This window comes from Acanthisitta chloris, unplaced genomic scaffold (genome assembly GCF_000695815.1).
Source record: "Acanthisitta chloris isolate BGI_N310 unplaced genomic scaffold, ASM69581v1 scaffold18567, whole genome shotgun sequence".
Taxonomy (NCBI): domain Eukaryota; kingdom Metazoa; phylum Chordata; class Aves; order Passeriformes; family Acanthisittidae; genus Acanthisitta; species Acanthisitta chloris.
Window position 1 is genome coordinate 15,333 of NW_008682233.1, and position 11,929 is coordinate 27,261.

Genomic DNA, 11,929 nt, shown 5'->3' on the forward strand with positions numbered 1-11,929 from the left:
TCCACCAGGTAAACAAGTGATTCAACTCTAACGTGTACATCCAGCAGCTATGCTAATATGCAACGAACCAAGACTGGCAACTCTCATGTAGTTCAAAAAAAAAAAAAACCCCAAACCAACAAAACTCAAAAACCACAGAGCACATACAAGACACTAAAAAGCAAATCCTCACTGGGGAATATAATCTATCCACTAGTATTTGCCTCATCACACAATTTTAAATATTTAAGGTCATCCAATACCTGATTTCCACATCTAATTCTTCTTTAATCCACTTATTAAAATAATCTATTTTTCCTCTTCCTATTAAACACATTACTTACAGTCTAAACTTCAGTTCAGACTATTCTGGCTGATTTTAGTATTTTGAAGAAGGTAAGCAGGGAGGAAAAACCAAGACAAAATCCTAACCAGGTGCTTGCTGCCAGCAGTTATTCAAGACCTAGTTGGATTTAAGTTACAGATTTAAGTTACTATTAGAGTTCAAACATTTAGGAAAAGAATTTCAGAATACCTTGAAAGTGAAAATTGCAGTTGATACTGCAAACACACTAGGATCTCAAGGGTAAACTTGCTTTATAATGGCGAGTTATTTCAATTTTTACTGAACTTATACAATAACTCGCCATTATAAAGCAAGTTTATTTCAATTTTTACTGAACTTATACATTTTTAGGTCCAAAGTGCACAGATAATTAATTATTTATTAGATACTTCCAGCATATTGTTTTGAAAGCAGCTCCATAATCTGAGCATACTAATTCATGCACTTTTTATCACCTTTTACTTGGTCATTCAGTACCTAATATTTAAGGCTTACGAGTGATACAGAAGTCTGGAAAAGCTGTAGTGGTTTTATGCCAGATTTTTTAAAAAGACAATTCCATGAAATTAGTTATAAATTTTAAATGACCAAGCTTTTCTATAGGACAACATCCAGCTATTCCTGAACACTTATATTAATTGAATGATAGCTGATTTTAGTTTAACTTTTCCATTACCAAAAAAAATAAAAGAACAAAACCCAACAATGCATCCTGTCAAAATCAGAAGAAAATCTACTGTACTATCATCCATAAGCACTACAAGGAAAAATAGATTTATCAGGGACAATGCTATGTAGTCCTTCATCTCTTCTCACATGGAAAGTCTTACAGGTCTTATAGGCTGCACATAAGAATACAGCTGCAACTTACCCACAGAATACATGGGCTTCGTAGTCTTAAAGTCTGCAAAGTTTGATCACATGTACAACTATTAAATAATGGATTCTAAATTAAAATAAAGGGGTACTAGCTTAGTTTTCCTCTTCTGGCTTTAAGATAATTAGCTCTTTTACATGTCATAAACATGGTCAACAAATATAATCATGTAACAATATAAAAAGTGTTGAGGTCAGAAAAGACAAGAGTAAAAAGAGCCTTTTTTTCCGCCCATAGCATCTATGAATGGAATGATTTCAGTTCATTACCAAATGCTGGAATTTTGTTCCTTACTGTAATACTTTATAACACATACAAACAAGAGTTTCTAATCACTAGGTGTTTCAGTCTCTGCTGGACCTCTGATCAGTCTTCGTATTCCCCTCTTCCCTGCAGGCCCTTTTGGTTTAGCAAAACTCTGTTTGTAAGCATGTTGTTTTGGATGAACCTCTTCATAAAGAAAGTCAGCAGTTAACTCATCACCATTATCTATTTCAATCTGGAAGAAGAAAAACAACATTTATCATACTCATCTTAAAGTCAGACTTAAAAGCATTTTGAAATTGAGCTGAAACTAAATACTGTATTAAAAACCAATAATGTTCCAATGTGTAGTAATGTTCAAAGTCTAGCATCAAAAGCTCAAACTTGTGCCTAAGCTCTGAGCAATCCTGGATAGTTTTTCTGACATTACACTATACTCTTACCAGTATTAAGTGTGACTTGACTTATATGATTAGCAGGCTACTGTCACTTAGCAAGTGGAAAGCAGGGAAAGCTAAAATAAGTTTAATGAACAAAACAGAGGGTTCTTTTGGTTTTTAAAATTTAAGCATATGGAAAGAAAATAGTGTGCTTAAGCCAAACCCCACTATTTTGAATTGCAGGAATTTAGAAATCAGAGAAATGCTTTGGCACAGCTTTGTTGAGCATTCAACACTTCATGCCCTGCCAACCATAACACTTGATCAACTTGCCAGCCATGGGTTTGCTGTTTGCAAGTACATGCTTCAGAAATTTCTGTCTGCAGGAATTTCAGGAGTCACATGGTGCATTGATTTTGTTGTAGAAAGGACATTTCTAAGAAATAATTACATATAAAACCACATAGCAATAATCTACTTAATTCATGTCATGTCAGTAAAATGGTCAGTATTAATTCTGCTATTTTTTAGGTAAACTTAATTCCCATAGAAGCCACGCTTCAGCAAAAGCATTAGGAATGTAACCATAGGTCACATATTCCACAAATGGACCATTCCTATGGTCTCTGCTGTGGAGGTGAGAAGCAAGTTTTTGCATAGCAGTAAAATCTATACAGCGTCAAAAGATCAGCTTACTTGCAAATCCTTTTTTGCCCCATCAAGGACTCCTAAGATAGCAGTTTTAAGTTCCAGAACTGCAGCTTGAAATTATTTTGAAAATTCTTATATAACCTTGGCTTTAAAGGAATTTAGTGTTCAACAACAGCAATGTGTTGTGTTCCAAAATACAACAGGGCTCTGAGCAAGATATCATGTTAGTTCTGAATAGTCCTTCAAAGTACTCTCAAACACTTCCTTGATGCACAAGGATGTATTTGTTCAAGATATGAAAGGGCAAACATTATGAAACAGATAAAGCCTTTCATGACTTAACTTTGTCCCTGGAGCTTCATCCACAATTATTAGACAACACTTTTCATTGTTTAAAGAGGGTGGTGACTGACAGTTACAGTTTGACATTAAGAAGGGAACAGAGCAACAGAGAAAATACCTGTACACCCCAGTGCACTTACCTTTCTAATTATCTGCATCCACAACTGACTCTCTACGATTTCTAACAGTGGACTTTTACAACTAGAGTAGAGCATTCGTTCTCGTATACTACAGGTATACCCTGGCATAGAGTAGATGAAAACTGCAGGAAAAAGAACCAACAAACTACAAATCAGACAATAACTTCACTCCATCAAAAGCTGTATCATAAAATCCTTTGCAGCAGACAGCCATTGCAAATCAACTATGCAGACTGAAAAGAAAAAAATTTAATGCCATTCTGGATCTTTTTTCTTCAGCAAGTGTTTCATTTCAAATTGGCAAGTAAGAGAATGGCTAATATGTTTGTATTTTCACATTTATGGGAGTTTATAATTAAAAGAGATAGCTCACTATTTTCTAAACATAAGGACTCCTCTTCAGAAGAGTTTCACCCCCAAATGGCTCTGAAAGCTATGGTCATGCTGACAGATTACTTCTATGACATCTTTCTCTCTGCCTCAAAATTCCCAAAATATTTGATACAAGCCAATGAATTTTCATATTGAGAAATTTTCTCATACCTATTGATTCCAAATAGTCTCCTTCATGGGTGTGCTTATACAGGAAAAAGTGGTAACGTGCAGCATCCTTTGGAATTCTTTTTGGCAAGTCCTTAAGTTCAGTATCAAGTGTGTTGGCCAAAATAATAGTTTCATTTTTCATATCAATTTGCTATTAACAAAGCAAACATGAACAGAGTTAATACACAGAAAGCAAACCAGAGAATACAACAGGATGGAAAAAAACCTGAATGAATCTGATACAGAACAGTAATTTATCAGTGTACAGTGTTTAACATGCAGGTGATCTATTTCACATTCATTATGAAAAGAAATAGTTAAAATATTTTATACTTGCCAGTTGTACATAATTGAGTTTCCTATGCTTCAATTTCTCCAAGGCCTGAATGGCTTCTTTAGCAATGGGGAATGCTACTCCTTGCAATGTCTGATGCTTGGTATCTACACCAACATCTGCCTGTACCTGGAACACAAGTCAATGGAGACAGAAATGGAAACCTTTGCAAGTATTGTTTGGTTTCATACTATGACTGACAATGCATTGCATAGGGTGACACACAGAGTTAGCAGTAGCTATTTCAAGAATAAATCACCCCAAAAATCACCCCCATAAACAACCAAACTGCAGGTTTTAATTTACAGGTCACGTTTGTTTGCTAACCTGAAAAGTTCCATATGTCTGAAACAGCTCTGCTTTGCAAAGCAACAAAATCATCAGAGGGAAAACTGGTTCAAGTGTCAGTGAAGAAGCTCTAAATTAAATTCTGATATAAAGATACAATAAGCCAGGAGGAAAGAGCTCAATTTCCATATGCTGTTATACTTTTGAACTGACAATATTGCTTATAAACTTTGTTGTGGCATGAAAAATTTTAGGTCAAAACACAGATATGATTTCTAGGGCATCAACATTTTCAGAGGAAGACAGAAATTACATATTACAAGACAAACTGATCTTCTTGAAGGAAAATCAAAGCAACTATCCTCCCTCCTGTTTCAACACCCTCCCCCCAAAAGCCTACTCCAAAAACAAAGCAAACAAAACAAACAAACAAAACCTTACTTTTTTACTTCTAGAAGGTCTAACACAAAGTAAAAACACATCCAGGACAAGGGAGATAATTGTTCACAATCCAGTTATATTAGTCACAACTTGTTTGAGAGAAAAAACTAGTTACTTTAAAGCCATTTACCAAGAATTTTTTTATTTATGCTGTTTGCCTTAAAATGAGTTCTGATCTCCAGTTTTCTCTAGTCTTAACTTACTGTCCAAGTACTAATTTCTTAATATATTCACCTCCTTGTATAGTTTCACAAATGCATTTAACACTGCCTATGAAGCAACAAGTCAAACAAGTGTACCAAATGGGAAGTGTGGGTCTCAGATCTATCAACTAGAAGATTTTCAGCTTTAATTAAAAAGAGATGCTAATGTAACATGAAATAAACTGATAAGAAAATAAAAACCAAAGATACTTGCGATAACACTGAATCAGACTCCACATTTTAAAGAAGAGCTTACTTTTGTATAAAGATTGACAAATGTATGAAGGTTATAGAAAAAAATATTTGCAAAATATATCTGCCTAAAAGGCTGATTAATAAATGTAAAACAGGCAGCATAAAAATAATAAACCATAATAAAAGATCATATTATAGAAACCATATTGAAATACAAGTAGAAAAGAACTCCCAAGATTAAAAAGGAGCCGTAAAACGTGGGGACAGGCAAGGGAAGAGAGTAATCCAGCATAACTTCAGATTTAAGAAAATGAACAAAACCTACTTGCCCATACTGCAACATATTTCAAGACCATCAAAGCAAAACAAAACTACCTAAGTCACTTAAAATGTTCACACTGTAAGATTTGTTAGCGATGGCTGCTGAGTGGTGGATAAAATGGCAGATGAAATTTCCTGTGAATAAATGTAAAGTAACTACCTGTATGGCAGTGGGGTTGAGCTAGCTACTATCATTCAGGAGCAAGCCCTTGCAGATCATTTTGAGTATCTCTGCAAATAAAAGCTCAGTTGCTAGTCTTGGCACAAGAAAACCCCAAGCAAAATGAAAAAAAACCAACACCTCCCACCCACAAATGAAATGTTATGAACTGTTTAAAAAAAGAGTAGAGAACAGAACACATCGTTACGCACTGTAGGTATCAGTAACATCTTGAATACCACATGCACTTCTGGATTCCCCATCCCTCCATCTCATAAATTACATAGCAGAACTGGAAAAAACTGCAGAGAAAAGCAAAAGGATCAGAAGTATGGAGTGCCTTCTTTAGGAGGAAGAACTACCTAGATTAGCACTCTTCAGCCTGGAAGAGGTAATTGCTAAGCAATACAGCAGAGGTCCATGGATACAGAATCATAGGATAGTTTGGGTTGGAAGGGACCTTTAAAGGTGATCTAGTCCAACTCCCCTGCAGATGAGCAGGGACATCTTCAAACAGATCAGCTTTTTCAGAGCCTCATCCAGCCTGTACTTGAAGGTTTCCAGGGATGGAACATCTACTGCCTCTCAGGGCAATCTGTTTTCAGCCTTTTCAGAGCCTCATCCAGCCTGAACTTGAAGTTTTCCAGGGATGGAGCATCTACTGCCTCTCAGGGCAATCTGTTCCCACGTCTCACCACACATCATAACAAAATACTTGCTCATACCTAGTCTGAACCTATTCTCTTTTAGTTAAAAGCCATTACCCATTGTTTCTATCACAACAGGCCCTGCTAAAAAATCTGTGCCCTTCTTTTTTAAAAGCCTCCTTTAAGTACTAAAAAGCTGCAGTAAGATTCCCCTGGAGCCTTCTCTCCTGCAGGCTGAACAACCAAAAGTCTCTCAGCCCTTCCTCATAGGAGAGGGGTTCCAACCCTATGATAAATTTTGTGGCCCTTCTCTGGACCCTTTGTAACAGGTCCATGTCTTTCCTGTGCTGAGGACTCCAGAGCTGGATGCAGTGCTCCAGGTGTGATCTCACCAGAGCAGAGTAGAGGAAGAGAATCACCTCCCCTGACCTGCTGGCCATGCTGCTTTTGATGCAGCCCAGGATATGTTTGGCTTTCTGGGATACAGCTGGATTTATCAAAGGGGTGAGGGAAACAGAGGATTGACTTAGTGACTTTTCTCTGCCTTCCCCACACAGTCTGTAGGGGTATCAGAATAAACTAGCAGATTGGAATTAGTCAGTCTTTACATAGTGCTTTGTAAAGCTCTGGAATATGTTGCCATAGGATCTGTGGCCAACAAAAATTTTATGTGTATTCAGAAAAACAACAAGACTTGATGATGAATGAAAAAATCCATTAAGAACAACTATATAGTAAGACATCAGCTTTTCCTCAGGAAGATGCCCACCTTGTTGAGGCACCAGAAGAGTATTCAAGACAATTATCATGCCCTTCCTACCCTGCTCTTACATCCTTCCTAGATTTCTGCTGCTGTTCACTCAAAGACTTGACAGCAGAGTAAGTGATCCTTTGGTCTGACCCGCTAAAATATGTCTTAGGGTAATTATGAAAGAATATACATATGGAAAACTTTTTTTTTAAATCAAAAAGCTTTTAGTTTTCTAAGTCTACTTCCAGGCTTTGTAATAGTGGAAATAATGAAGGAAAAATTACCTAAGTTAATGTATTGCAAGATGTTTCAAGCAAAGCCAAAACAGCAGCAATCTACAGTTTACATATCCCTGAAAAGCACAGATATTGCTGCTGAAGTTTCACAACAGCACATAAAGTTCTAGTCTGCAATGAATCAGTTATTAAAACACATTACATGTAGTGCGTAAGAGATAATACTAATACCAGAACTGATCATAGATCCCACAGAAATTTACATTCATTGGAGGGGTTTTTTTAAAGCTAATCAAGTAAAATACAGTGTTTGATGACGGTGAATGCATTTCTACATTGAATTAATTAAAAATCAGACATGAAAAGTAACAGAAGACAGGACTGGAAAAAAAATCAATGCACAACAAAGTTGCGAACAGAAGCCAGGACTGGAAAAAAAAATCAATGCACAACAAAGTTGCATCAAAAGCACAGTAGAGTGAGGTAAGAGAAGATACAGAGCTGTATTTAACACGATGGTCTCCTGGTATCCAGCTGCAGAAACAAGTCATACTTCAAACACACATACCACAGTAATAAAATAAAGTCTAAAGAACACATAAGATCAGCACATGACCTATTTTAATTTATATCTGAACACAAACGGTGATCAAGTGAAGGGAAAATGTGAGAAAAGAATCCTCTGAAACTTTCAGTCATTAGCTAGCAGGCAATCATCAAATTGTTTGGTTAGAGGCATTTGTTAGAGGTTTTTCTATAAAGCATTTGTAGCATAGGCAAATCAATCTCTTAAAAAGAGCAGCTACTTGGTTTGGTTTTCTATTTTATTTTTATTGGAATTCTCTTCACTTCCTCTCAGTCTTAAAGACAAGTGCACTAGGTATCTTTCCTCTAAGGAATAAAGCTGCTGAAATACTCCTGGCAATCATTCACTACAAGAGCTGCTATTCCATGTTTTCTCTATAATTTCTGCCACTACAAGAACCATATGCAGGCAATCACAGAATGACTGAGGTTGGAAGACATCTCCAAAGGTCACCTCATCCAAGCACTCTGCTCAATCAAGGCTACCTAGAGCCAGCTGCCCAGCTCTCTGTTCAGACAGCTTTTAACTATCACTAAGATGGAAATTCCATAATCTCCCTGGGCAACCTGTGCCACTGCTCAGTCACCCTTCACAAAGCAGCACATGAAAAGCCCAAGTTGCCACAATTAAGCTGTGCAGTTGCCAGGCCCTGATTCAGGCTCTACGCTTCCGACACTCAGCAAGATCACTTCAACTCCAGCCATCATCATGCTGCAGTTCCAACACATTGAGAAATAAATTTATATTCTCATCCAGTCAAACTTTCTGAAACATTCCATTTTCTGCCTTTTTTCATCCTAGGAAGAAATTCCCCTACAATATATTTGCAACTCTGTACCCTGTTTCCCACCCATGCTCAAAAACATTCTACGTACCTCGTTAATCTTAATTTGTCGAAGCTCCTCTTCTGCTGCAGTCAGAGGTGCAGGGGAGGACTGTGATATCAAATATTTTTTATAACCACTCAGTGAAACATCATCCTGAAAACACAATATCAATATTGATTTATTTTTTTTTTTTAATAATAGCAGTTTTCCTCAAAGATTTTCTGCACAGCGAAACAAAAGGCAGTTACCTTCCATATGCTTACAGGCATTTTATCTGAACATAATACAAGTGCAGATGCATGTGCAAATTCAGTCCATCTTCCTGTACAACAAAGGCCACTGGAATATTCTTGTACCCAGTTTTACCAAGGGCAGCATTTCCACAATCAGTCCACAACTACTTCAATAATTAAAGTCAGCATTAATGAAGACTGTGTACATGAAGTTTTTCAGCCCATTTCTGATTCAGAGCCACATATCCAAAATGGATTGTGCATACAACTGGCCTGGAAGTTAGTGTTACAGCTTTTAGAGGATTCACATACATGCAGGAAGATTAAGAGATGTGCCTGTTATTCTTAGATTATTTAGCCTTCATAACCATTTGAAGCAAGGACTTCTTAGCCTGAGGATATTAACTATACTTACTTGTTCAAATGAGATCAAATACACTTTAACACTGGAATAATACCCATAGCTTTTAACTCTTTATTTCCTTAAACAAAAAGAGCAGAAACACCCCAAATTCATACCAGTAGCATCAGCTACTATATTTAGTAATTAAAGTCAGTATCCTGTCTTTAAAAAGAAAACCTTACCTGTACTGTTCCAAATACTTCATCCTTAATATGGCCACCTCCAAATTCCTTCTTAAGTGTTGCTCGGGTTGCTGCATATAACATTTTTTGACGAACCTAGAAGATAATAAAAGTGTTATTTTGGTTTGGGTTCTTTGTTTTCCTTTGGTGTACACAGAGAATCCAGCATCTTGGTATACCAAGTACATTAATGAAGTTTTGAAACTGCACTATGAACTTGCAGAGTTCTGGACATGCTATTAAATTCACGAGGTCATGACACTATGCATTATTATCTCAAAGTAATTGCAAAACTGAATTGCAGTTTTAGTAAGAGTATGAGGGTTTTTTTATTAATGGGAAAGTGAAGTCAACATGTTCTTTACTAATTTTAAATGGGAAAGAACAAAACTGTTTAGATCTTCTGTCACTAGTCTGTGTACTAATGGATACAACAGACAGTGAAAGAGCAGACTGGAAACAACTCATTATTATTTCTGATTTGATAGTGATTTCCAGATTGTTATGGTTCAACTATAGAGTGGAAAAATTACGTTTGTTCTCTATCAGCTTGTGTCTAACAAAGTCACTTATTCCTCTCCCATCAGTCCCATCTTCCCACCTTACTTCACCACCATGCACCCTCTCCACAATACTTCACCTTTTCCACAAAATCTCTTCTACACACTTCAAGTCTTGACATCTTAATGTTTCCTAACTGCTAGTGGAAGAAGTAGGACTATTAGAATAGCTTTACTTTGTCTTCCCTTATCTCACATTCCCAGAACATGTACACAGTATCCTAGCTTCTCCTAGAAATCCTTACATCTAACCTCAGTTCCCTCCCATGCTCTCTCACTACTAAGCAGCAGTGCATTCTGTGGCACGCCACAGATCCACGAGTGCCAGCTGGACAGCCAGCAAGACAAACAGAATAAACAGCTTTAGCTCACACTATAATCCTTCCCTCTATGATAACACCCATTGAGATTTCTGTCCTATATCCTTCCATGAATTTTTATGAAATGCTGACAGTAAGACAGACAAATGTGGCAAAAAAAATTTGTATTGTCCTCCAGTCAGGCTAAAAATACATTGGATCAGCTGCACTCCATCTAACCCACTGATTTGCTCTTCAATCAGTTTGAAGAAACATTTTCCAGTTTTCTTGGGGAATGTGAGGGGAAGATAGGGAAGTGTTTCATTCCTCAAATCCTTTTCCTTCATATCTAGGATTCAGATCAAATGGCACTATTGAAAAATCATTAACAACACGAAGTCTCTGATGACTGCTACTTACAGGAGAGTAATCAGGTGACCATGCAATGAAGATCCATTCATATCCTTGAGCATTCTGAGAGTCTAATCTGTATAATATGTAACATGGTTGCTTGTCTTCAAGAAGGGGAAGGACAAAGGAATCATAATCCTTTTCCCATGATCCAACTGGCCGTCTAGAGGATCCCACAACAAGCTGCTCTATAACCAATAATCAAAGCTGCAGGTTAGCAACAATACACTTAATACTGTTTTCCAAAATTAACAATTACAATAAGCAGTTAATTGGACACTTAATCTTTCATAATTACATCCACAAGAATGGAAGTCAACAACAGTCAGTGTGAAAGCAGGTGAATTCCTCCGAAAACTGTGCATGTTCAAACCCAAACTCACTTTAACCCAAACACAAATGATTGAAGGGTAATGTGCTGGCAGTTATCAAGTTCTTTGACCTGAAGGGATACTAGCAATTTTAAATTCTTTTAGCATAACATACACAGAAGAGAAATAAGAACTGTCTTCTGCCAGTAAGTTTATTTTTCAATTGGAATACTTAAGCAGCAGCAAGATGAGAGTAACCTTTCAAATTTCAGAATTATAATTACTGATGCTTTTGCACATTAGACATATTGGTCTTCAAATTCATTGTAAGGAGTCTAACTCAGTTACACAACGAAAAGAGTCTGGAATAAATATGCTTGCACTAATCACTTTAACTTGACTATGTAAGTAGATAAACCTCTTTCTAATACAGCTTCATAGCTATGGTTTCTTTAAATGACTGAAGATGTTTATTATGTGTAATTGGCTTAAGTCTGTATACATTACTTCAAATGGTATTTAATTATGTGAACAATTGCATCAACAAGATTTTACTCTTATTTATACATCACATCTCAGCTTCCAAAGGAAAGTAATTAGTATACCGTCTTACAAAACATTTATTGGCTTCCTAATATATACTAGCCCCTACAACTAAAATAGAAATACTTTGTTTAAATGGGATCCTACAACAGTTTGAGGACTGTAGTAGCTAGTATATAAATTATCTTTTCAGAGTCTAGGACTTGACTTCTAAAACTTCACACCGAAGTACAACAGTATACAAATGTCTCTACAGCAAAACTTCAAGCAAGGCACTCTACCACAGCAACTCACAGAACATGAACACTCAGGGCAAGGGTGTTTGGCTCTTCTCTGAATTAGATCACAGAATCATAGAATTTAAGGGTTGGAATGGACCTTACAGATCTTCTAGTCCCAACCCTCCCTGCCATAGGCAGGGACACCTCCTCACTAGATCAGGTTGCTCAAGGCCTCATCCAGCCTGGCCTTGAAAC

The 11,929-nt window shown here is 36.8% G+C and overlaps 1 protein-coding gene across 1 annotated transcript in view; it reads right to left on the minus strand.

Annotated features, from left to right (window-relative positions):
- Nucleotides 1-1,436: 1,436 nt before the first annotated feature.
- TWF1 (twinfilin actin-binding protein 1) overlaps nt 1,437-11,929 on the minus strand; it is a gene marked incomplete at its 5' end in the record, with an annotated part of 12,409 nt that continues 1,916 nt past the window's right edge. The window contains 7 exons of the mRNA XM_009078454.1: nt 1,437-1,701; nt 2,980-3,101; nt 3,523-3,673; nt 3,860-3,985; nt 8,560-8,664; nt 9,330-9,425; nt 10,609-10,787. Coding sequence (XP_009076702.1) covers nt 1,531-1,701; nt 2,980-3,101; nt 3,523-3,673; nt 3,860-3,985; nt 8,560-8,664; nt 9,330-9,425; nt 10,609-10,787 — 950 coding nt within the window. The remainder of the gene's footprint in view (nt 1,702-2,979; nt 3,102-3,522; nt 3,674-3,859; nt 3,986-8,559; nt 8,665-9,329; nt 9,426-10,608; nt 10,788-11,929) is intronic.